The sequence below is a fragment of the Engraulis encrasicolus genome, unplaced genomic scaffold (genome assembly GCF_034702125.1).
Source record: "Engraulis encrasicolus isolate BLACKSEA-1 unplaced genomic scaffold, IST_EnEncr_1.0 scaffold_28_np1212, whole genome shotgun sequence".
NCBI classification, from domain to species: domain Eukaryota; kingdom Metazoa; phylum Chordata; class Actinopteri; order Clupeiformes; family Engraulidae; genus Engraulis; species Engraulis encrasicolus.
The window spans coordinates 2,636,090-2,662,482 of NW_026945577.1; the positions used below are offsets into that span (position 1 = coordinate 2,636,090).

Genomic DNA, 26,393 nt, shown 5'->3' on the forward strand with positions numbered 1-26,393 from the left:
TGCTGTCTTTCAGACTGACCACTAAATCAAGCTGAAGTATTCATTTTCTATATAACCTAGAGGGTGCATGACTCCATAATTTTCAAAAAGGATTAAATATTTTCCATTCTGTAATCAGAGGACAGTTTCACATGTCTACTAGGTCCATAGAATGAGCTTTTCCGCACGCAACACTGTTTAATGTCTGCATCATGTGCATTAATCAAGTGTTGTGTTTATGGTCATTTTTTTCGAGAGCTGTCATTGTTGGAGTGTCATAGTTTGCTTATTTACCACGAGTATGTCATGATCTCATAACTCGTGCAATGATTACTCAGAACTCTATATTACGGAAATAGGCCTTATATGCCTGCAATTTTGATAATTCAATCTTTCTGTGTAATAGATAAGTAATTAGTCCCTCAAAATATTCGCTGCTGAGTGCCACAGCCTCTATGTGATGGTATTTTATTTGTGCATTCATATTGGCAGTCAATGTAGTTCCTTTTAAAATATTCTTCCTTGTATGATTTTTAGAATACTCCAACTATTACAACATGTTTTGGCCCTGTCCGAATTTTTTTGAGATTTGTTGCATGGGTCAAATTTTAAATGATCACATAATTACCTCAAAACAATAATTCTGCGTGACTTTAACAACTGATATGTTGTCTGTACATAATGCTCTACCTTATTAACATATTAGATGTTTTGAAAATGCCAGCATTTTAATTTTATTCACAAAATACAAAGTATCCCAACTTTTTTGGAATCCGCTTGTAGTACTGGAAACTCAAAATGGTGATCATGGAGAAGAGCCTTCTTTTCAAGTATGAAGAGTGTTGTTTTGTGTCATAATCAATGCTTAAAACCGCACCATGTAATATTTTTGGTAGTTCATTTCTAGAATCCATGCTGTCCATTCACAAATGTGACCTTTTAAACAAATATTTCAAACTCCATCACCATCAAATTCTTCTCAGCCATTTTGAATTTCTATAAATAGACATTTGTAGCTGCAAAACGTACAGCGCTTTGGTCATACTAGTAAATATTGGTTTATTATTCAGAAAATATTCATGGAAAGATCAAATGTGTTCAAATTCACATAGTTCCAATGAGTTGCATAGTTGCAATACCTACTCTGGCCACCCTACGCCACCATCTTACACGGTGTACCTTTAGGTGTTTGGTCGTGGTGAAAAGTATCGGTAAAAAAGTAACATTTGAATGAGAAGCATTAATTCTGAAAATAAACTACGATTACATTCTCTAACCTTCAAATGTACATTCACATTTTGTAGGTGCACATTACACATGTGAACATAATCAGTCCCTCCAGGATTTTGCACTGGGATTTTGTGATTTTTGCGGTCAAAATGTCTGATTTTGTGGCGGCATTTTCTCATTTTTTGCAAAGATTTTGCGGCATTTTCTCATTTTTTGCAAAGATTTTGCACCCCTTTCTGGGTTTTTTTTGGTAACTGAAAACCACAATCAGTCTAAGCAGGCTTAAGACAAAAGAGAGAGAGATTCAGAAACACACTTCCTATATAATAGAATAATAAAATATTGACAATAATAAAATATTGTCAAAAACTGCCAGAGCGTCTTATAAGCCAGTGCGTCCAATGTGTAAAAAAAAATCATGGCCGCGACACTCATAAATCTCTGTCGATATTTTAGAACGACTTCGGGGGAAAACGGGACTGCGCGTTATGAAAAAATACTTGTGGGTATAGCCTACCAGTAAGAGCGTCGCGGGGTACAGTAGCCAGGTTGTAGGCTGCAAGCGTTACAATGTCACCTGTTGGAAGACGTCTCTCTGCATTGATTCGCAAGACTTTATTGCAATAACACAGTGAAAGCGTGGAAGGGCCGTTCACTTCCTATCTCGGTGTCCTTGACTGAAACAAGTTGCAAAACTCCACACTTCCGAATCCTTTGCGATCGGCACTACAGTGATTGTTATCAGAAGGCTTGTGCCTACGCATAGACATAGACCATTAAATTACAAACATTAGCGAACATTGAAAAAAGATCAGACAACGACCGTCGGGTAGCATGCTCATGAAAGCGACAGGGGAGAGTGGAGAAGTTGCGCAAAAATGTAAGGTAAGATGTTTGCTACTGTGCGACAGCACCGCCACTATTTCATGACTGCATACACTTCTTCGTCATGGATAAATGGGCAACAATACTTTTTCCAGCCAGGATTGCACTGAAAAGTAGGCTACTGCTGTTAAAAAGGTCACGGTTGTGCAGCACCGACGCCTGCGTGTATGTGTGAGGGAGGGGAGGAGAGACACGCGGAGCAGCTGAGATGAGGGTCGCGACTTGCGAAATAGCAGGCAATTATTTTTCAATGTTTCAGTGACATATTAACAAAAATGCTTCCTATTGGTTTTCGTCTCCGGTGGTATTGTAGTCACATTTTTATTTTTTGACGAAAATATAAATCAATAAACTCCACAGAATGTTGAAGGGGACAAAGGGGAACATTTGTGAGAAAAATGCGGCTTTACAGGAATTACGTGGCATCGTGAAATTATGCGGAATATCATTGAATTTGCATGAATCCACGCGATCGCTGAATCGCGAAAAACTGGAGGGACTGCATAATATCTTCTGTGTACAGTTACTGTTTAGGAGCTTACTAAAAAACAAGTCCGACAGGCGGACAAAGATGCGTCCGTCTATGCACTGTCGCCTTGTGACACAGGAGGGAATTACAATTGAGAGAAAGTGTTTCAGACAGACAGATGGACAGACAGACCGACGGACGGACATACCCTCTTATAGAGATGCTAGGACACATCTAAAAATATATGCAGCTGCAGTCTTCTCAAGTCAAAACACTTAGTGGATAGTGGATGAGAGAGACCACATTCCAGTAAAGCCAAGTAACATTTCACAATAACTCAACACATGAAACAGAAACTATGTGGTCACTATGATATAATGTAGTTTATAGATACATTTAAGATTCCACAAAATGTAATGTCTTTAAATTGGTTCTCACCTTTGAGTTATCATCTCTCTGGTACCCAGTCTTTGGTCCTAGGAGGCCATTGAGTCTCAAGTAGGAGTCAAGTCATTTAGCTTATTAGATGCATCATATTTGCAAGACTCATCATTCAGTTTGTAGCCTATTAATAGTATCATTATATGAAGGTTTAAACATGACCTCCAGAGGAAAGGCAGAGGAAACGCTGAATCACAAATTAAACTGTAATATTCTAAGGCAAGGGTGTGAAAAGTTCTTTTTGGTTCAGAAGTCGGCTGGACCAGCCATAGAAATGCAAAATACTGTTTTCCCAAATTTATGCTTCATGACGGAATCACATTCTAGTCAATGATTTGAAGGTAGATAGAAACCTGATATCTTAGACACCTGCAGCAGCTTTGTAATGGGCTAGAGGATTCGTTTTTTCTATCATTCCATGTCAGTACAGTACTGTATAGTTACAGTATTGCACAGATGGGTACATTTTGGTGCCACCTGAAAGAATACCAAGTGTTAGCATCCTACCTCTAATGGTTTTGTTCATCTCAGATATTGTACTTAAAAATAGCATTGGTTGACTATTTTTTGATATGTAGGCAGTTTTTTTCCAGTTTCGATGAGTCAGGTACGGCACAACACAGCACGGCTTAGTGGGTATTTCACTGTCTACTACCCAGAATACTGTGTGTCAGCTCGTCCTCACCGGTGAATCAAAAAAATAATCCTGGTGGCCACCAGATCAACGCTTTTGGAATGCTCTCTAGTTTGACTCTGTATTACTTTGATATGAAAATCAAAGGCAGAATCAAAATTGTAGTATTCAAATATGATGTCGCTGAAACTATTGATGGCCTACTTCTGATAGGTCAATTATGTGTCGGCCTTGCGTGAAGTCAAGCCTGTGTAAAGTAATGTTATGTGACGAACACGGCTACGTGCTAAAAATGTAACTCCAAGTATACTCCGCCGTAACACGGTTTGTAACAGAGGAAAGAGGTTGCATACCAACATTTTTTTTTATATAATGGATGGGCGGTATGTTTGCTGTATTTTAACATAATTATGCAGCATAGTAGAAAATATGCTGATAATGTGGGAATCCATGCAATGGAAAAATTACGATAAATTGGAGGGACTTAGCAATGCTGATTGAATTAAGAAGAAATCAAACAATAATTAAGTAAGACATACCCCAATCATTTTGTTTAGTTTAAAGTGGAATGTAAGCATGTAAATCATTTTCTTCTTGGTGAAATGACACATTTTGTTCTCCTTATAGACTTGCTGGCTGTAACCTGACTGATGAATCCTACAAAGCTCTGGCCTCTGCCCTGCAGTCCTGTGTCTCCCTGACAGAGCTGGATCTGGCTGATAATAACATGAGTGTGTATGGAGTCCAGCTTCTTTATACAGCATTACAACACACCAACTGCAAACTGCAGACATTAAGGTGTGGAGTTTTCTTTTTCCAGTCTTCCATAAGTTCTCTTGAGGATGTCCCATTGCACATGCAGTATCATTTTTCCAAGATATATTTTCACAAATTTACTTGTCCTTGGTGATGGTGTTAAGCCTGAATTCATTTAAAATATCTGAACGCAAATTGTCAGAATATTCCTTGCATGATCCTTCAATATAGCATACTGTATTTTTTAACACATTTACAGTAATGCATTGAGGGAATTGAAATGAATACAGTCAAATTGTTATATGTCTGTTTTGAATGTGTTAATACCATTTATGTCATAGTTCTATCGGAATGGCTTCTGAACTGAAACATAGTATGACACTATGTACACCTGTGGGAGTGTAGAACAATAGCATGGAACTGCTGCATACTGTACATGAACATAGAGAACAAAACGGGCAGACTGGATATCAGTCATAATGGCTCTTTTTCTGCTGTTGTGCCTCTTTCAGGATCTCCCCTAACTATATCTCAAGTGATGGTTGTGTTTGGCTGGCTGTCACTCTGATGTCAAACCCCTCTGCTGCAACAAGGCTGGATTTGGACAACAATCCCCCTAAAAGCCCAGCACAGGAGCTGTTACTTTCCTCATGGAGGAATCCTGAACATGAGGTTAAAAGCCTTCGGTATGTTGCTTTTTAAAATGGATTAGATTATTTTTGTCTCGGGCTTAACAACAAAGATGGCTAAAGGCAAGGAATAAAAAAATATGATTATGTGAACTGTTGAAGAAAAACTTTTGCTGTTATGTTCTGGACATTTTGAGCTGTGTATTACCTTACAGACTATCTGGTTGTCAGCTCACTGATAAATCCTGTGAAGCTTTGGCCAATGATCTGCAATCAGCAAACACCCTGCTGGAGATGGACCTGAGTAAAAATGACCTGGGGGATTTAGGACTTGAATTCATCTGTAAGGGCCTGTCTTCTTGGTGAAATGACACATTTTGTTCTCCTTGTAGACTTGCTGGCTGTAACCTGACTGATGAATCCTACAAAGTTCTGGCCTCTGCCCTGCAGTCCTGTGTCTCCCTGACAGAGCTGGATCTGGCTGATAATAACATGAGTGTGTATGGAGTCCAGCTTCTTTATACAGCATTACAACACACCAACTGCAAACTGCAGACATTAAGGTGTGGGGTTTTCTTTTTCCAGTCTTCCATAAGTTCTCTTGAGGATGCCCCATTGCACATGCAGTATCATTTTTCCAAGATATATTTTCACAAATTTACTTGTCCTTGGTGATGGTGTTAAGCCTGAATTCATTTAAAATATCTGGACGCAAATTGTCAGAATATTCCTTGCATGATCCTTCAATAAAGCATACTGTATTTTTTAACACATTTACAGTAATGCATTGAGGGAATTGAAATGAATACAGTCAAATTGTTATATGTCTGTTTTGAATGTGTTAATACCATTTATGTCATAGTTCTATCGGAATGGCTTCTGAACTGAAACATAGTATGACACTATGTACACCTGTGGGAGTGTAGAACAATAGCATGAAACTGCTGCATACTGTACATGAACATGGAGAACAAAACGGGCAGACTGGATATGAGTCATAATGGCTCTTTTTCTGCTGTTGTGTCTCTTTCAGGATCTCCCCTAACTATATCTCAAGTGATGGTTGTGTTTGGCTGGCTGTCACTCTGATGTCAAACCCCTCTGCTGCAACAAGGCTGGATTTGGACAACAGTCCCCCTAAAAGCCCAGCACAGGAGCTGTTACTTTCCTCATGGAGGAATCCTGAACATGAGGTTAAAAGCCTTCGGTATGTTGCTTTTTAAAATGGATTAGATTATTTTTGTCTCGTGCTTAACAACAAAGATGGCTAAAGGCAAGGAATAAAAAATTATGATTATGTGAACTGTTGAAGAAAAACTTTCGCTGTTATGTTCTGAACATTTTGAGCTGTGTATTACCTTACAGACTATCTGGTTGTCAGCTCACTGATAAATCCTGTGAAGCTTTGGCCAATGCTCTGCAATCACCAAACACCCTCCTGGAGATGGACCTGAGTAAAAATGAGCTGGGGGATTTAGGACTTGAATTCATCTGTAAGGGCCTGTCTTCTTGGTGAAATGACACATTTTGTTATCCTTGTAGACTTGCTGGCTGTAACCTGACTGATGAATCCTGCAAAGCTCTGGCCTCTGCCCTGCAGTCCTGTGTCTCCCTGACAGAGCTGGATCTGGCTGATAATAACATGAGTGTGTATGGAGTCCAGCTTCTTTATACAGCATTACAACACACCAACTGCAAACTGCAGACATTAAGGTGTGGGGTTTTCTTTTTCCAGTCTTCCATAAGTTCTCTTGAGGATGTCCCATTGCACATGCAGTATAATTTTTCCAAGATATATTTTCACAAATTTACTTGTCCTTGGTGATGGTGTTAAGCCTGAATTCATTTAAAATATCTGGACGCAAATTGTCAGAATATTCCTTGCATGATCCTTCAATAAAGCATACTGTATTTTTTAACACATTTACAGTAATGCATTGAGGGAATTGAAATGAATACAGTCAAATTGTTATATGTCTGTTTTGAATGTGTTGATACCATTTATGTCATAGTTCTATCGGAATGGCTTCTGAACTGAAACATAGTATGACACTATGTACACCTGTGGGAGTGTAGAACAATAGCATGAAACTGCTGCATACTGTACATGAACATGGAGAACAAAACGGGCAGACTGGATATGAGTCATAATGGCTCTTTTTCTGCTGTTGTGTCTCTTTCAGGATCTCCCCTAACTATATCTCAAGTGATGGTTGTGTTTGGCTGGCTGTCACTCTGATGTCAAACCCCTCTGCTGCAACAAGGCTGGATTTGGACAACAGTCCCCCTAAAAGCCCAGCACATGAGCTGTTACTTTCCTCATGGACGAACCCTGAACATGAGGTTAAAAGCCTTCGGTATGTTGCTTTTTAAAATGGATTAGATTATTTTTGTCTCGTGCTTAACAACAAAGATGGCTAAAGGCAAGGAATAAAAAAATATGATTATGTGAACTGTTGAAGAAAAACTTTTGCTGTTATGTTCTGGACATTTTGAGCTGTGTATTACCTTACAGACTATCTGGTTGTCAGCTCACTGATAAATCCTGTGAAGCTTTGGCCAATGCTATGCAATCACCAAACACCCTGCTGGAGATGGACCTGAGTAAAAATGACCTGGGGGATTTAGGACTTGAATTCATCTGTAAGGGCCTGTCTAGTCCTCACTGCAACCTGCAGATATTAAGGTAGGTGGTCATTTTCTTACCCATTAGTCTCTGTGACCCCAATGACTCTTCGCAGGATACTTTGTGTACTCTCGATGCATTGGCATCATTGACATGACCCTTTTCCTACTAATCAGGAGACTGGATCTCTTGTTTCAGATTATCTGGTTGTCAGATCTCACCCAAGGGTTGTTCTTTCCTGGCGTCTGCCCTCGAATCAAACCCCTGCTATCTAAAAGAGCTTGATCTTACCTACAATCACCCAGGAGACTCAGGTGTCAGGGAACTCTCAGACAGACTGAATGAACCTAACTGTAAACTAGAGAATCTCAGGTAAGTGTATGTCTGTCTGTGTGTGTGTGTGTGTGTGTGTGTGTGTGTGTGTGTGTGTGTGTGTGTGTGTGTGTGTGTGTGTGTGTGTGTGTGTGTGTGTGTGTGTGTGTGTGTGTGTGTGTGTGCGTGTACTAGATATTCCCTCTTGTCTGTGTGTCAAGTGAGTTTTAAAAACAGTGTATCCATCAAAAGCCAAGCATGGTAGTGGGACTGACATGGTTTGGGGATGCATGAATGCTGTCAACATTGGTAATCTGAAATACACCTAAAAGAAACATGCATGTAAACATGCACTGTGACTATTGAAGCAGATCCTGATATTCTCCATAGGATTGCATTCAAATCTCACAACAATCTATTTAAGCCAGATGCAGACTCAAAATATAAAAGTTCAATGCAAAGAAAGGTTGAAATGCACACTGATGACCTCCCTTTTCATCCCTTTTCATTTTGTTTCAATTCGAGACGATTCGAGCCAACACAGCCCCTTCTCTACCAGATTTTAATCTGGGGTGTACTCACTTTTGTGAGTACATGTTCAAACATTCGTGGCTGTATTTAGTTTTTTCTGAGTGAACAATAAATTTAAGCAATTAAATATGTTGCTAAAAGGTCACTAATCATTGTGTCAAAGTGAAATTTCTGTAATGCTTTCCTATGAAAAGATATACTCAAAAATCTGCAAAACTGTGAGGGGTGTATTCACTTTCGTGATATACTGTATATGTTGAATTGCTGATGCAATCAGGGGGGTGAGTGTGGGGGTACGTGAGGATGGATGAATGTAGTCCTGCAGGTGGGAGCGAAAAAAAGGTTAAAAGGGTGGGAGGGGTGGAGTACAGGTACATGCAAGTGCATTTAAGTTTAAAATGAATACTTTTAGAGCACAGGTGAAACTGCCCTCATAGGTGTATGTATTGTACTGGTATTGATTTGTTTTGTATGGTTTTGTTTGTCCTGCTTTTTAACTTTTTACTATGATTATTGGGGGTTTGTTTTGATATTTTTATTATTATGATTATGTCTTACTTGAAGTATGCACAGGGGAGGAAGGTGAAATGCACACAATGGGAAGAAAAAATGAAAAGAAATGATGGAAAATGTTTTTACAAATGAATACCATGACTGTTTAGGAACTCATTGAATTCAAAATGAACATAAAGTATGAAAAAAACCCACCAACACGTATCGGTGCTGCGGCCTTCATCGGGTTGTGTAAGAGAAGCTAACCTCATATTATTAGATGGCAGCTTGCTACTCTTAAACACCCTGATGAAGGCCGCAGCCGATATACGTTGGTGTTTTTTAATGCATTTGCCCATATAGTAAAGTTTGTTATATTACCTCATTAATTTTTTCCTCCGGTCTTCTTTGAACATCGAACCCCTTCCAATAGCACCAGCTGGTTTTGAGGGATGCTAGTAGCGCTCTACCAACTATTCTGCTTACCACAAATGATTAAGTTCTTGTCTGCATCTGCTGTACGCAACACCGTATTGGTTCAACTCATACTGTATATGCCTAGGAGAAAATACACTTAATTGTTACCCTTGCTCTGGGAATGTAATACCAAGGGGTGTTCTCTGAGTTGTGCTGGCGGTGAACTGTGTCTTGTGAATAGAAAACATGACATGGGAAGGGGTGGGGACTGGGACAGGCAGCCAATTATCACCGCTAAAGCCCCCCACCCCCCTAGCCCCATTTGACAACCTTTTTTCTCAATTGTAGTATGTCCGTGATCTTAGGGCTCTCCTAAGTAAGGGAAGGGGGCACACTCTGTTCTTGCAGTCTGTAGAGAGAGAGGTTTTTATAATATTTTATTGGTGGCAAGGATGTTTTCACCACATATTTCATGGAGGGTTAGGGCAGAATGGCTACACATGAAGCAGCAAGTTGGACAGCACATTGTCTGCTTAGGGATGTGATTTATTCTGCTCTCCACCTCTCTAACCAGCAGATAGTTGCAGGCAGGGCTTCGAACCGGTTCAAGGAACGAAAACGAAAACCAGGAACTTTTTGTATTTTACAGGGAACAGAAACGAAACCGGAAACGTTATTATTTTTTATGTTCTGGAACGGGAACACTTATTTAACAAGGCCGACAGGCGGACAACAGATGCGTCCCTCTATGCCAGTTCCAACTATGCCATTTTTTTCCCCCCAAACGCCCCCCCTGGCTTCCTCCTAACCTGTCAACGCCCCCCTGAGGATGTACTTTTTGTTTATTGGTCATATTGCCCATGGAAACTGCAAATAATATGGCAGGCAGCAAAATGGCGAGACATGGCTTTATTTTTTGCAGTTTAGGCTATAATAAGCTTATCATTCTTGGATTTGGAAAAGAACCATATGATTTCAAATGTCACATAGCCTAGATCAAGTAGGCTACATTACAAATTACTAGACATTTATTAGTATCAACCTTTAGTATCACGCCATTTCAGCGCATGTGGGAAAGAATGTAAACATCGACAAATAATAAATAAATAAAACCGTTTGGGTCAATCATGCGCTTATGGGTTCACCCTTTAGGTGAATTATGCGCTTATTTTTCAATACCAGCTTCACCGTCAAGGCACAAAGCAGTGAGCTTCCGTGCCAGAGTTAACCAAATTCACACGACTGCAAAGCAATTACGAAAGACGCGTTCTCTCCTGTGCTCTCTCTGAGCGCAACGGAAAGCACCTGTGGGGTAGCCCGCCAACGAAAGAACCTCCCTTTGTAGCCTACGAGTAACACACCGTATGTCAAATGGCCCAGCTGTCTAGCACCATGTTTCAGAGCGCAGCGCACACTGACTAGGCTACTCACTGAAAAGGCAGAAGTAAACTCGCTGGGGATATTAAAAGGCAGCCTCCCTTTTTCGTAGGCTACACACAGACGCCTGAACCCGATTTTGTGGACTGGACAAAAGCGGAGGAAATGGGAAATGTTATGAAAGAAAAAAAAAGTCCACGTTTAGAGGCGCTGCGGGCTGTCAACTAATTACAGTTCCATGGCGTGGAGCGTTATGCAATGCAAACGCCCTCGATCCAAGCAGAAAGGAAAATGTGAATGTTATGAAAGGAGAAAAGCTAACCAAATGTTAGCCTACAGGTCCCCGTTTAGAGGAAGAGCTGTATGCGCTGCGGGTCGCCTGTCAACTAATGACGGTTCCATGTCGTGGAGCGTTATGCAATGCAAACGCCCCTCTATCCGAGCACAGACATCTGTGTCAAAAACTGCCTGCCGACTTCTAAATCGTCATTTCCGCGAGTCTCTGACGAACCAAAATAAAGTTGCCTCCCATTGTCCAAACGCAAAACAATGCCGAAAATTGAATTGCCCCCTCAGTTATCTCACAATGCAATCAGTCTTGCCGGTTTGGTAACATATCATATGGCCTACGTTTTGGCTTGCACGCATTCGCTCCGGTCCAAAATGCCAACTCTGCCGCCTTGTGGCCGTTTTGGCTTGCACGCATTCGCTCCAGTCCAAAATGCCAACTCTGCCGCCTTGTGGCCACAGGAAGGAACAATTGAAGGAATGCGTTTCAGACGGACAATTGAAGGAATGCGTTTCAGACGGACGGACGGACGGACAGACAGACCCTCTTATAGAGATGCTGGGACGCATCTAAAAATAATGGTAACCGGTTAATACCGGTTAATACCGTTCCTTAAACTAAAAAAAAAGGTAATTATTTTCCTGCGCACGTTACCATGACGGCTGAGGTTCACGTCTTGTGTGACATCAGACATTCTCTGACTGAATGGAGAGAGAGCTGTAGATTACAAAGTCTTCACTCCACATCTTAATTAAGAGAAACCACTGTCATACAAAAGGACAGAGTTTGCATTGCATTATTGTAAGACATTGCAGGGAAGCGTGTGTAAAGCGCATTGACAATGTTTCGGCGTTATTGGGCATCCATGGCCGCTTCAAATATGCACAAACTCACAATGTCTCCCACACTACACACCTTAGACATGTGAACATAATATCTGCTGTGTACAGTTACTGTTTAGGAGCTTACTAAATAGCAAGTCCGACAGGCAGACAAAGATGTGTCCTTCTATGCAGTGCCGCCTTGTGGACACAGGAGGGAATTACAATTGAAAGAAAGTGTTTCAGATGGACAGGCCGACCAACAGACATACCCTCTGATAGGGATGTGCAGCTGCAGTCTTCACAAGTCAAAACACTTAGTAGATAGTGGATGAGAGAAACCACTTTCCAGTAAAGCCAAGTAACATTTCACAGTAACTCAACACATGAAACAGAAACTAGAGTATGTGAGCACTATGATATGATTTCGTTTATAGATACATTTAAGATTCCACAAAATATGATGGTCTTTAAATTGGTTCTCACCTTTTGAGTTATCACCTCTCTTTTACCCAGTCCTTGGTCCTAGTAGGTCATTGAGTCTCAAGTAGGAATCAGTCATTTAGCTTATTACAGTCGGTCCCCCTACAATGCACACCCTTTACCGAGGTAATGCCACGTCATCCACCTCGGTACGTACCGGGCCTAGCTGCAGTGTACCCAAACAACCGCCGGGTGGCACTTGGGAGCGCTCGCTCAATACCCATTCACTCACACGCACACACGGGCGCGCACACATACACATACACACACACACTCTCTCTCTTTCTCTCTCTCACTCTCTCTCTCTTGTTCATATCAGATAACCATAGCACAGAGTGGTGAAGAAGCGCAAATGTGTTGGCAACATTTATTACCATATGGAATAATTTAGACAATGTTGACGGCATATTAATATGCTCATATTCACCAGCACGCACCGATTCAGCGGATAACGACATGCCTAATTAAATTGTGTGAGAACACCTCCAGGAAGTAAGAAGAGTCATAAAAAGAATAAATAGCCTAATGAATTTTCTTTTCTTTTTTTTATGATGATCGGATGAATTGCTATTAATGTGCAAGCTCTAGCCTATGTGTAGACGTAAATTGAAGCCACAAGCCCCTATACCGATTCTCGCATCGCAAGATTTGAAACGTCTAATATTGCAACTTCAAACTTGTTATCTGGATGTGGATACTTTTTTCATTTGGTAAAAATTATGGAGAGTGCAATAGGGGGCCTAAACCTCACTGCAGTAACCTACAGCGCCGCGTTTGAGTGTTTAAGCGTTGGCTATTTATCTTACATCGCCAACAGCTGGGGCGATAACCTAACCTACACTTCCGTAATCAATGCTTAATTTGTAAATCACAAGATACCGGAACGCAAAAAACATATGACATCACAGCGACGGTGAGTTGGACAGAGGTCCCGGAACGCACAGAAAAACTATAATTACGCAAACGAATACAAAAGGGAAAAAAAACAGATGCAATTCCCTGCATTTGAACGACATTGAGTCCCATGTCAGCTCATATCCATACGTTTGTTTCTTAATACAAGGGACGGTTGGCAATCCAATGGCTATTTTAAACAACAGCCATAGCATAGGCTATTAAATGCTGTAATGACAACAACCAATATTTTTTGTTTGATCGCTAACGTTATGCTTAGTAGTTTCGTGCAGTGCATGGAAATTATGCTTTCCCCATGAGGTGAAAAGAAACCGAAGCGGTCTTATACCTATTATTCTACTATACCTATTGAAAGGACAGTGCATGGCTGTCCAATTCCCGTATTCACACAACGTTGGCATAGGCCTATTAAACGTTAAATCCTCGCTTTGTTGGCGACTTTGTTGCATATGATTTGGCTGATCCGCATGTGCTGTTGCGATATGCCACTTCACTGTTTCGAGAGCTCGCGCACTGATGGTAAGCGAGCTGCGATTTTCAGGGCTCGCGCACTGATGGTAAGCGAGCGGCGATTTTCCCGGTAGAGTTGGCTTTTCACACTGACTGTCTGCTCGCGCTGCGGTCCGGTTGAAAATCCCTCCGACCAATGTTTTATTTGGAGTGTGTAGGCCCTATTTGAATGAAATATCACATTGTCTTTGCTGTTTTCGTGCTCAAATTGACTTGTAAGCAACTGGCGGGTCTTGGGAGAGAAGATAACGCGTGGGCACACATGCTGAGCGCTCGCCAGCCGAGGAAGATCTCATCCTCTCACCCAGGCTGTCTTTTTCGCTAGGCAACATGACTGATCAATGCACCAAACGCAGCCCAGGTGCCACTAGAAATTAGTATGTCCAAAACCTTGTGTGCCGACCAAAATTTGATAAAAACTTTTAAACAATGTTTGGCACAGCCAGTGTCGTGCCGAAAAGCGAGTCCCTGCCAGAACAAGAGTGCCCTCATTGAAACCAATGTCATTTTTTGAGAGAAAAATATACTCATTTTTTGCAGAATGAATTACATAATATATGAACTAAAATATGCTTATGAAATATTACTCGTCCTCCACTTAATATGAGCTATTTGACTGAAACTGCAACTTTTGTTATGACAATTAGGCTATTCGATTCCTTTATGGAAATAATAGCCTACTGAAATTGTAACCAGCTCTTTGTAGCCTAATTCTTCCAGAAGGAATGCAGATGCTTTATGGATTATGGATGGCTTTCCATCCATGCACTCTCCGTGCAGGGGTGGTGGAAAGACACCAAACGTGCCATCACCACCCCCCGGACCCACGAAACCCACTGCGCTCCGAAGTTGAATTCCTTTTACTACTTTATTGCTATGTGTGCATAAAGCGCATGTTCGATTTGCTGTAATAGGCTACGACCAGTAGCCTCGACGTGTCTGTCTTTTCTTTTCCTTCTTTCAATATTTAGTAGGCTAACATATGTTTAAGCCTAAAAATATAATAAATAAATAGAAATAATTTGGTATCCATGTCTGGTTAGCGTCTGGGCATTTGTGGTCTTTACCTGGTTCTCCGCACCATCTTATGACAATGTTGAACAATGTTGAACAAAAAAAAACGGATGCACACACGTCATACTCTTTTATTACCTCATATTGTTTTTATTGTATTGATTTTTAATTCTGTGTATAGACAAATAAACGTAGGCTAAACTTGACATTTCAGTAAGAGTGTACATTTATTTTACAAGTATACAGAGTTTTAGTAGACAATGCCTACACAGCAGCCTTTACAAGTTGCCTAATGTAGGCTACACTGCAGATAAAGACAGCAGAAAACATCCTTTCTGCCCGGCTTAACCAGAATTGCGTTCCGTCCCTTTCGCTGTGTCTCCTGCGACTCGGCCTGTTGTTTGTGCAGTAGTGCGCTCTTTCCCTTCACCTACCAGTGGGCTCACCACCTAGATCGATGATTTGGTCGATGACTGTAGGCCTATCCAGGTGACTGGACACTTAAAAGACTTTGTAAGGATTTATTTTTAGGCATAGTTTGATTTTTTGAACGCCTTTTTATTGATCTATGTTTTTATTGCTATTTGTAACATCACAACAAATAAACATTCAAACTTTTGAAACAATATCCATACTCTGCCTTGCATCTCTCGTGTGTGTGTGTGTGTGTGTGTGTGTGTGTGTGTGTGTGTGTGTGTGTGTGTGTGTGTGTGTGTGTGTGTGTGCGTGCGCGCGCGCGCTCGTGAAAAAAAAAACTCTTGGCCGCAAACTGTTAAACTCACACGGCTTGGAGGGGCGCTTACATAAATTTCAACTGACTACAGTCTTCAACTGTGTGACGCTATGAATGTTTGTCTGTGGGGGAGGGGGTGATTAAACCCCTACACGCACACAAAAGAGCTCGTGGTGTGACAGGTTATCCAGCCTCCGAAGAAGGAGTCATAGTTCACAAGTGTCCACAAGCACTAATAATAATAATAATAATTTTTTAAAAAAAACGTATTTTTTATTTAATTTAATTGTAGGTAGGCCTATGCAAACTGGATTGGGAGATGGTGAATGAAAGACAGAAAAAAGTCGAGTTTAAATTCACATGGTGGTCTTGTTTAGGGCTCACACTTGTGTTATTATCAAATGCCCTATCAAATGCCCAATGCTAAATAAAACGTGCAATTTGCTGACTGTATTTCTACTACTACTAAAACTGGGGGATGGACAAGCACGGAAGCACAAACACAGGCAGACGCCTGGAGGGGCGCTTACATAGATGTCAACTAACTACAGTCTTCAACTGTGTGACGGAGTGAATGTTTGTCTGTGGGGGAGGGGTGATTAAACCCCCACACGCACACAAAAGAGCTCTCTCTCTCTCCAACAACACAAGAGGGAGTATTCGCATTGGACGCACTTGTTTAGTCCCTCACAATGTGTAGGGCCTATGCTTGGTTGCCATATTAAAATCAGGTTTTAAGAAGAGCACACACAATCGAATCGAAAGTAGCCTATAGCCAAATATTTTAATTAAATTCGGGCGGTTGGTTGAATCATTCAACTAGCCTAATTAAAAATAGCCTATATAGTAGCCTATATAGGCTTACCACCAACAACAATTATGAAATAATGAAAACAAATTATACTATGTAGCCGCCTTAACAATAGAAGTAATTAGGCCTATTAATGAATTCGTTTGCCAAAAAAAATAGGCCTAAGCAAAAAAAAAAAAAAAGAATTTCACACTTATCTTAACACTTATCATACTGTCACAGGTGGGGGGTGCGCGTTTGACAGCGGCACCCCCACTTAATACCAACTACCCCGAGGAGCATTGTACACATCAGGAAACACCAAGACAACAAAGTCATTTAAATCAAGTATTTATTTTCTATTTGGAGACATAGTTCTGTATGCATGTGTGTGTGTGTGCGCGCGTGTGTGTGGATGTGTAACCAGTTCTCTGTCCGCGGGGTCCAATGGTCCAATGTCTCTGATCAGCACCTCAAACCTCTCACTCGGTCCGTGCGCATCGTAGCCTCCGACAGGTTGGGCGGGGCCACCTGGCTCGTCTGGGCACGCGGAGGCGGATCAGCTGGTGGAGATAGGAGAAGGGTAAACAGGCTTCCAGTCTCTGAATTCGTATGAATAACGCACAGGGGGATGCTAACTCCCATCACCAATTGTGAATAAAATATGCCTACACAGCACGAGTAACTAAGCTACTTATTTAAAGGAGCACACGTGAGCAGCACAGCAACCAACACAGCACACATAAAACGATGGTGTAGGGGTGGCCATCCTCGCTGCGCAAAAAGTCTTTTCCGATCGTGCATTCGCTGGGTCCGGGAGTGAGAGAGTGAGTGAGTGACAGACAGAGCGGGCCAGGGGCAGCGCACACAGCGGGGAGGAGGCTTCAAGGTGAAGGCTATGGTGACCAGGCGTGGCACTTAACTTCGGTGGTGAGCGTCCTCCACCACCAGCTTTCCAACGCAACCTCTTCGTGACTCTGGCCGCAAACCTCGTTCAGGCAATATGCCGTCCGCGCCATTCGTAGTCGTCTGTTGCTTGTGTCGTCCTAAGGACCGAACGCGTGCCCCATCTTCTCCTGGCCCCATCCGGATACCGGCGTGCAGCTCACCCCCCTCCCAAGGCTGCCCCCCGGCCGCGGTAGTCTCTCCGACCCTTCTCTCGTGCGGTAGCTGTGCGTCTCATCCTCCTCCGGATCCTCCTCGCCATCTTGCCACCTGCATTCAAAAAGCCCATACCCACCCCGTACACCCAATCACCTTTCTTCTTGCAATCAGTGAGAATAACAGTTAGTCCAAGTTTGTCACCCCCGTGACAATACGACTGCTGTGTTTTTTTTTTTTTTTTTTTTTTTTAAAGGCAGTGCACAGCCTTTTGTGACACGTCGTGGTGTGACAGGTTATCCAGCCTCCAAAGAAGCAGTCATAAGTGTTCACAATCCGTTCCTGGCATGAATGCAGAATAATAAAAACAAAACACCGTCGACTGGCGGTCTTGTTTAGGGCTCGCGCGTGTGTTATTATCAAATGCCCAATGTTACGTGCAACACAATGTCGTCGTCAAATTTAAAATTCGATCTCTCTCATGCTGGCGTTACGGGACACACTTAATTACAATGGTGTTCCTGTCTGATTGAGTCGGTTTTAATTGTCTTTACCGGTTCAAATTGTAGTAGGTATGCAAACTCTGTATCCTGAGGATACCCGTTCCTGGCTTGAATAGTGCTGAAATAAGTTAGAGACGGATTGGGAGACGGTGAATGCAAGACAGAAAAAAAGTCGAGTTTAAATTCACATTGTGGTCTTGTTTAGGGCTCACACTTGTGTTATTATCAAATGCCCTATCAAATGCCCAATGCTAAATAAAACATGCAATTTGCTGACTGTATTTCTACTACTACTAAAACTGGGGGACGGGCAAGGACGGAAGCACAAACAGACACAGGCAGACGCTGCTCTGCAAAAGCGGTGCTATACTGCCCCCCGCATTCCGAATGGCCACAGGGTGTAATGATCACGGTACGCTGCCGCGGCCCGGCACGGTAATGAGCAGATTGAAGTTACACCATCTGTAGATGCATCATACTTGACAAGACACATAATTCAGTGTGTAGCCTATTAATAATATCATTACATGAGGGTTTAAACATGACCTCCAGAGGAAAGGCAGAGGAAACGCTGAATCACACATTTAAACTCTAATATTCTAAGGCAGGGGTGTCAAAAGTTCTTTTTGGTTCATGCTGGACCAGCCATAGAAATGCAAAATACTGTTTTCCCAAATTCATGCTTCATGACGGAATCACATTCTAGTCAATGATTTGAAGGTAGATAGAAACCTGATATCTTAGACTCCTGCAGCAGCTTTGTAATGGGCTAGAGGATTCATTTTTTCTCTCATTCCATGTCAGTACAGTACTGTATAGTTACAGTATTGCACAGGTTACATTTTAACCAAGTGTTAGCATCCTACCTCTACTGGTTTTGCAGATCTCAGATAACGTACTTAAAAATAGCATTGGTTGACTATTTTTTTTATATGTAGGCAGTTTTTTTCCAGTTTCGATGAGTCAGGTACGGCACAACACAGCACGACTCAGCTTAGTGGGTATTTCACTGCCTACTACCCAGAATCCTGTGTGTCAGCTCGTCCTCACCGGTGAATCAAAAAAATAATCCTGGTGGCCAGTCACCAGATCAACGCTCTTGGAATGCTCTCTAGTTTGACTCTGTATTACTTTGATATGAAAATCGAAGGCAGAATCAAAATTGTAGTATTCAAATATGATGACGCTGAAACTATTGATGGCCTACTTCTGATTGGTCAATTATCTGTCGGCCTTGCGTGAAGTCAAGCCTGCGTAAAGTAATGTTATGTGACGAACACTGCTACGTGCTAAAAATGTAACTCCAAGTATACTCCGCCGTAACACGGTTTGTAACAGAGGAAAGTGGTTGCATACCAACATTTTTTTTTTATAATGGATGGGCGGTATGTTTGCTGTATTTTAACATAATTGTGCAGCATAGTAGAAAATATGCTGATAATGTGGGAATTCATGCAATGGAAAAATTACGATAAATTGGAGGAACCTAGCAATGCTGATTGAATTAAGAAGAAATCAAACAATAATTAAGTAAGAAATACCCCAATCATTTTGTTTAGTTTAAAGTGGAATGTTAGCATGTAAATAACTTTCTTCTTGGTGAAATGACACATTTTGTTCTCCTTGTAGACTTGCTGGCTGTAACCTGACTGATGAATCCTACAAAGCCCTGGCCTCTGCCCTGCAGTCCTGTGTCTCCCTGACAGAGCTGGATCTGGCTGATAATAACATGAGTGTGTATGGAGTCCAGGTTCTATGTACAGCATTACAACACACCAATTGCAAACTGCAGACATTAAGGTGTGGAGTTTTCTTTTTCCAGTCTTCCATAAGTTCTCTTGAGGATGTCCCATTGCACATGCAGTATCATTTTTCCAAGATATATTTTCACAAATTTACTTGTCCTTGGTGATGGTGTTAAGCCTGAATTCATTTAAAATATCTGAACGCAAATTGTCAGAATATTCCTTGCATGATCCTTCAATATAGCATACTGTATTTTTTAACACATTTACAGTAATGCATTGAGGGAATTGAAATGAATACAGTCAAATTGTTATATGTCTGTTTTGAATGTGTTAATACCATTTATGTCATAGTTCTATCGGAATGGCTTCTGAACTGAAACATTGTATAACACTATGTACACCTGTGGGAGTGTAGAACAATAGCATGAAACTGCTGCATACTGTACATGAACATGGAGAACAAAACGGGCAGACTAGATATGAGTCAAAATGGCTCTTTTTCTGCTGTTGTGTCTCTTTCAGGATCTCCCCTAACTATATCTCAAGTGATGGTTGTGTTTGGCTGGCTGTCACTCTGATGTCAAACCCCTCTGCTGCAACAAGGCTGGATTTGGACAACAATCCCCCTAAAAGCCCAGCACAGGAGCTGTTACTTTCCTCATGGAGGAATCCTGAACATGAGGTTAAAAGCCTTCGGTATGTTGCTTTTTAAAATGGATTAGATTATTTTTGTCTCGGGCTTAACAACAAAGATGGCTAAAGGCAAGGAATAAAAAAATTATGATTATGTGAACTGTTGAAGAAAAACTTTTGCTGTTATGTTCTGGACATTTTGAGCTGTGTATTACCTTACAGACTATCTGGTTGTCAGCTCACTGATAAATCCTGTGAAGCTTTGGCCAATGCTATGCAATCACCAAACACCCTGCTGGAGATGGACCTGAGTAAAAATGACCTGGGGGATTTAGGACTTGAATTCATCTGTAAGGGCCTGTCTAGTCCTCACTGCAACCTGCAGATATTAAGGTAGGTGGTCATTTTCTTACCCATTAGTCTCTGTGACCCCAATGACTCTTCGCAGGATACTTTGTGTACTCTCGATGCATTGGCATCATTGACATGACCCTTTTCCTACTAATCAGGAGACTGGATCTCTTTTTTCAGATTATCTGGTTGTCAGATCTCACCCAAGGGTTGTTCTTTCCTGGCGTCTGCCCTCAAATCAAACCCCTTCTATCTAAAAGAGCTTGATCTTACCTACAATCACCCAGGAGACTCAGGTGTCAGGGAACTCTCAGACAGACTGAATGAACCTAACTGTAAACTAGAGAATCTCAGGTAAGTGTATGTCTGTCTGTGTGTGTGTGTGTGTGTGTGTGTGTGTGTGTGTGTGTGTGTGTGTGTGTGTGTGTGTGTGTGTGTGTGTGTGTGTGTGTGTGTGTGTGTGTGTACTAGATATTCCCTCTTGTCTGTGTGTCACCTCAAAGGAGTGAAACATTACTGAGCCATTTACGATCGCAGAGCAGGATTTTCATGTGATATGACATGACATAGCGGAGAAGCAAGGGACCGCAATGGTGGCTCACATAAAGGAAACATAGTCTGAAATATCAACTAGTTGTTATCTACCACATCTACCACACAAGATGTCCCTGGATGGAAAGGGCCGTATCCGGCACTGTAGACGGCAGAAAAATCCTTGGTCCAGGCATTTCGGTTGATTAATGTGTTTAAAAAAAACTTTATTATATGGGCGGGCAAATGCAATAAAAAACACCAACGCCTTTGTGTGGTTGTGAATGCGTGTGTGTGAACGGATGAATGTTGGTAAATGTGGGTATATAGGGGAATGGATGAATATATGTTGAATTGCTGATGCAATCAGGGGGGTGAGTGTGGGGGTACGTGAGGATGGATGAATGTAGTCCTTCAGGTGGGAGCGGAAAAAAGGTTAAAAGGGTGGGAGGGGCGGAGTACAGGTACATGCAAGTGCAATTAAGTTTAAAATGAATACTTTTAGAGCACAGGTGAAACTGCCCTCATAGGTGTATGTATTGTACTGGTACTGATTTGTTTTGTATGGTTTTGTTTGTCCTGCTTTTGAACTTTTTACTATGATTATTGGGGGTTTGTTTTGATATTATGTCTTACTTGAAGTATGCACAGGGGAGGAAGGTGAAATGCACACAATGGGAAGAAAAAATGAAAAAAATGATGGAAAATGTGTTTACAAATGAATACCATGACTGTGTTCATTTTGAATTCAGTGAGTTCTTAAACAAAGTATGAAAAAAACTCACCAACACATATCGGTGCTGCGGCCTTCATCAGGTTGAGCTTAACCTCATATAATTAGATGGCAGCTTGCTACTCTTAAACACCCTGATGAAGGCTGCAGCCGATACACATTGGTGTTTTTTAATGCATTTGCCCATATAGTAAAGTTTGTTATATTACCTCATTAATTTTTTCCTCCGGTCTTTTTTGAACATCGAACCCCTTCCAATAGCACCAGCTGGTTTTGAGGGATACTAGTAGCGCTCTACCAACTCTTCTGCTTACCACAAATGATTAAGTTCTTGTCTGCATCTGCTGTACGCAACACCGTATTGGTCCAACTCATACTGTATATTCCTAGGAGAAAATACACTTAATTGTTACCCTTGCTCTGGGAATGTAATACCAAGGGGTGTTCTCTGAGTTGTGCTGGCGGTGAACTGTGTCTTGTGAATAGAAAACATGACATGGGAAGGGGTGGGGACTGGGACAGGCAGCCAATTATCACCTCTAAAGCCCCCCACCCCCCTAGCCCCATTTGACAACCTTTTTTCTCAATTGTAGTATGTCCATGATTTTAGGGCTCTCCTAAGTAAGGGAAGGGGGCATGGGCTACCAGTTGAGAGGTCAATATGCAACAGTTTGCAGACAGATTTCACTGTTGCCAGCGAAACTGCTATACGACCTTTAGGGCTTAATGTATGCGGAAATACAAGGAGCAATGCACAAACGGAAAACACTCTGTTCTTGCAGTCTGTAGAGAGAGAGGTTTTTATAATATTTTATTGGTGGCAAGGATGTTTTCACCACATATTTCATGGAGGGTTAGGGCAGAATGGCTACACATGAAGCAGCAAGTTGGACAGCACATTGTCTGCTAATGGATGTGATTTATTCTGCTCTCCACCTCTCTAACCAGCAGATAGTTGCAGCACATGCACTCAGCAGTGGCAGTGTCACTAGTAGTCACCTGTGTTACACAATAGCCTTGGTCTCATTGCAGGGCCAGCCCCGGGCTGGCCCGGACAAAAGGGGGCTGACGGTGATCTCATCAAAAGGGGGCTAGGTGCTAAAGATGGCCGCCGGGCCAGGTTGTGGGGCTAAGTGCCGCTTTCCCTGGCCCGTCGAATTCGATGGGCCAGCAAGCACCGCCGAGGCTCGGAGGCGGGGTCAACCTCTGTGTAAAAATGTGGCTGCATGGGGGACTTATCGCTAAATTCTGGGCAAATTATGGTTAAGCATTAGTTTGGGGTGTTTGGCTTTCTTATGGCATAATTTCATAGGATGCAACCTTGGCACTTCTGTTTGTGTTTTTAAAGTTATTTAGTCAACATAACTTTTTTGTTGTTATCGGATCATGGGCACCACTACACTTAAACTTGGGATGTCATAGCTAAGTCATGTCGGCTTTTTTCTGCTTTTAGCCGCCAACTCTTGTGCCATTATCGTGATTTGGCATGCTTTCCACTGGACACCAATAAAAAGTGTCTCACAAATACTCACACATGACATTCATGTCGGCTTATTTAGCTTTTGCGCTATTATCGCCGAAGGTCTGGTAGGCTATATCGCACGTTTCAGACTGATCGCCAAACACAGTTTGAAATTTACACAAGGGCTTTAATGTCAAATGGATGGAAATAACATGAATGAATAGGTGGCACGCCGCAACGAGGGGGTGTGTCGCTATGTCCGGGGCTATGATATAATTTTCTATAGCAACTGATGAAGGTGCTATGTCTCAGGGATTTGGTCTCCTTTCACATGGTAACTTATTCAATTACCTGCACATTCATGTCTCGCTATGTCCGGGGCTCATGCTTCTGTGCGCGATTGGGGGGATTAACTGGGCATGTTCGCACGTCTCCTTCTGTTCACTCTCAGTTGTCGAGCTGCTCGTATTTTCATGCGTCTTTGTCTTCTTAACATGCGCTGCGTCCCATACAGCTTCTGAATCGACAACTTTGCCATGTAATAAAACTGTTCTTGAAAGGCAAGCCATTTTCTTTGCAGTTCTTGTCGTCTTTGTCCGTAGGCTACGAGCCAAACGGCGACCTGCTCCAGCAGAGTTTGCTCCATTTTATTCTCCTCCTTTGTCGTTCTGTTGTTGTCCTTCTGTGATTTGGGGCGAAAGTGGGCTGTGCCCGACTGACGTTTCACAAACAAGGCGTGTACCTGAATGTGCCTGGGGTCGGCTATGAGTCCGATCAGGCAAAAAATGGCCCGGGCCGGCAGCTCCGAGCCGGCCACTCTCCTGAGCCCCGGGCGGCCCCGGGCCGCTGAAGCGCGGCTAATGAGACCAAGGCTATTGTGCTGCAGTGGCAGTGGCCCTAGTAGTCACCTGTGTCACAGTCTGCTGCAGTGGCAGTGGCCCTAGTAGTCACCAGTGTCACAGTGTGCTGCAGTGTTCCTAGTAGTCATCTGTGTAACAGTGTGCTGCAGTGTCCCTAGTAGTCATCTGTGTAACAGTGTGCTGCAGTGTCCCTAGTAGTCATCTGTGTAACAGTGTGCTGCAGTGTCCCTAGTAGTCACCTGTGTCACAGTGTGCTGGAGTTAGAGGTAGGCGATATGGCAAAACATTTTTACTTAAAATCTCGATTTCGATTTTTTTATCATGATATTCCATTTTAAAAAAGGTAATCTTGGCCTACAACCCTTTCTGGACATATTTGAATGAATATTTGCAATTTTGCATTTGCATGCATGTTGCATGCTTTCTGTAATCCCCTTTTCACTTGCAGAGAGATTTTTTTGTTTTCCCCTCATTGAAGTGTTATTTCATGTGTGCATGCTTGCTGTCACCTGTTTGAAATGACGTTGGTTTGGGATTTCATGGGGGACTTATAAATGCTGCTGTGGGAAGTAGACACTGTCCTAGGCAAGAGGTAGACACTCTGTTTTCTGACAGAACAGCGGTTTGAGAGCGTTTGGCGTTTTTACATGGATATTGTCTCCGTGGACGTTACAGACATCCAAATTTCTAAAAACGAATCAAGGACACATTTACTGAATAAACCGAAAAGTGCGCTCTCTGTCAAGCGGGTGCCCTGAACAGACCCTTTGAAAAGACGTGCGTGCACTCAGGTTAAACAGAAGCACAGACTTCACTCTCCTCTCTCTCGCTTGCCTGCCCTTCTCACACAGCATTGTCAGAAATATTTGGATTGACGGTGTTCGGGCTGTTGTTTTCTTCTTTGGCTGTTGTTTCTTTTGAGTGGAGACGCTGCGTATACTAACAGCACTGAACATAGCACACGCTATCTGCAAACGTCTTGTGCGAGTTTGAGTGTGGCGCTTGACGGTTATCAGTTATCTGAAGACGTTGTTGTGTATTTATGGTATTCACAGTGTAGAAGCCACTTGTGGAAAAATAGCGTTGTGGCTTTTCCTCTGGCGTTAAGCCAGAGGTGAATTGCTACAAAGTTATTGGGTTCATTGGCCACACAATCCAAACGATTTCTCCACTACGGCAAACCGTCTACGAACCTCTACTCTTTCTCGTTCTTCGCGATTTTATATCGTCAGATCGTTGACCCCTAGCTGGAGTGTCCCTTGTAGTCACCTGTGTCACAGTGTGCTGCAGTGGCTGTGGCCCTAGTAGTCACCTGTGTCACAGTGTGCTGCAATGTCCCTAGTAGTCTTTTTTATTTTTTATTTCTCCTTTATTTTACTAGGGTAGTCACATTGAGGCAGTTGCCTCTTTTTCAAGTGGGCCCTAGCCAAGAGAGCAGCAAAAACGCAAAACGCACTACATAGGACTCACAATACAGTCAGAAACAAACAAGTCACAAAAGACAACATATCCACAAAGCCTAAAAGATTAAGACGTAAAAACATGCAGGACACAAAAACATGTAGGACATACATAACCATGCAGATATAGAAATATGCAGGACATAACAAAAACATGCAAGCAAGACAAATGGAGATCATCAAGATGGCAAGACATCTGCAACACCATACCAGACAAATGCACAATACTCAGCAGGAAAGGCAAGAGAAAAACATAGCGTATAGGGCAACAGGATAGATACATGTTCATAATACACACAACAAGGACATAACAAGAAGCATAGCACTGATTCTTGAGAAAGTGGCTAAAACAGGTTGTAATCTTGAAAGAAAAAAAACGAAGTGAATTACAAAATAACATGGTATATCCTCGTAGACAAAGGTCTTGGCTTTTCAGAAATGCACAAGGCCAATCTCCTCATTTTGAATTTTTTTCAGAAATCAGGTTTTTCTCCGATCATACCTTGTTTTTTGTCAACACCGTCAGACACAACTAAAAGCAATATAAAGTGTATTGATTTGGTTGCATATGAATCTGGAGTTTTTAAGTGATTGTGCTTGTTTTTTGGTTCACACATATGCCTTTAAATGTTGAAAATTCACTTTCATTCTATTTTAATACTGCTTCATGTGTTCTAA

The 26,393-nt window shown here is 42.0% G+C and overlaps 1 protein-coding gene across 1 annotated transcript in view; it reads left to right on the forward strand.

The window, feature by feature from the left end:
- LOC134443130 (protein NLRC5-like) overlaps window positions 1-26,393 on the forward strand; it is a 200,877-nt gene that overhangs the window by 161,100 nt on the left and 13,384 nt on the right. Inside the window, 10 exon segments of the mRNA XM_063193046.1 lie at window positions 4,266-4,436; window positions 4,907-5,080; window positions 5,416-5,586; window positions 6,389-6,736; window positions 7,539-7,709; window positions 7,848-8,021; window positions 19,567-19,737; window positions 20,208-20,381; window positions 20,541-20,711; window positions 20,850-21,023. Of these exon segments, the coding sequence (XP_063049116.1) occupies window positions 4,266-4,436; window positions 4,907-5,080; window positions 5,416-5,586; window positions 6,389-6,736; window positions 7,539-7,709; window positions 7,848-8,021; window positions 19,567-19,737; window positions 20,208-20,381; window positions 20,541-20,711; window positions 20,850-21,023 (1,899 nt within the window).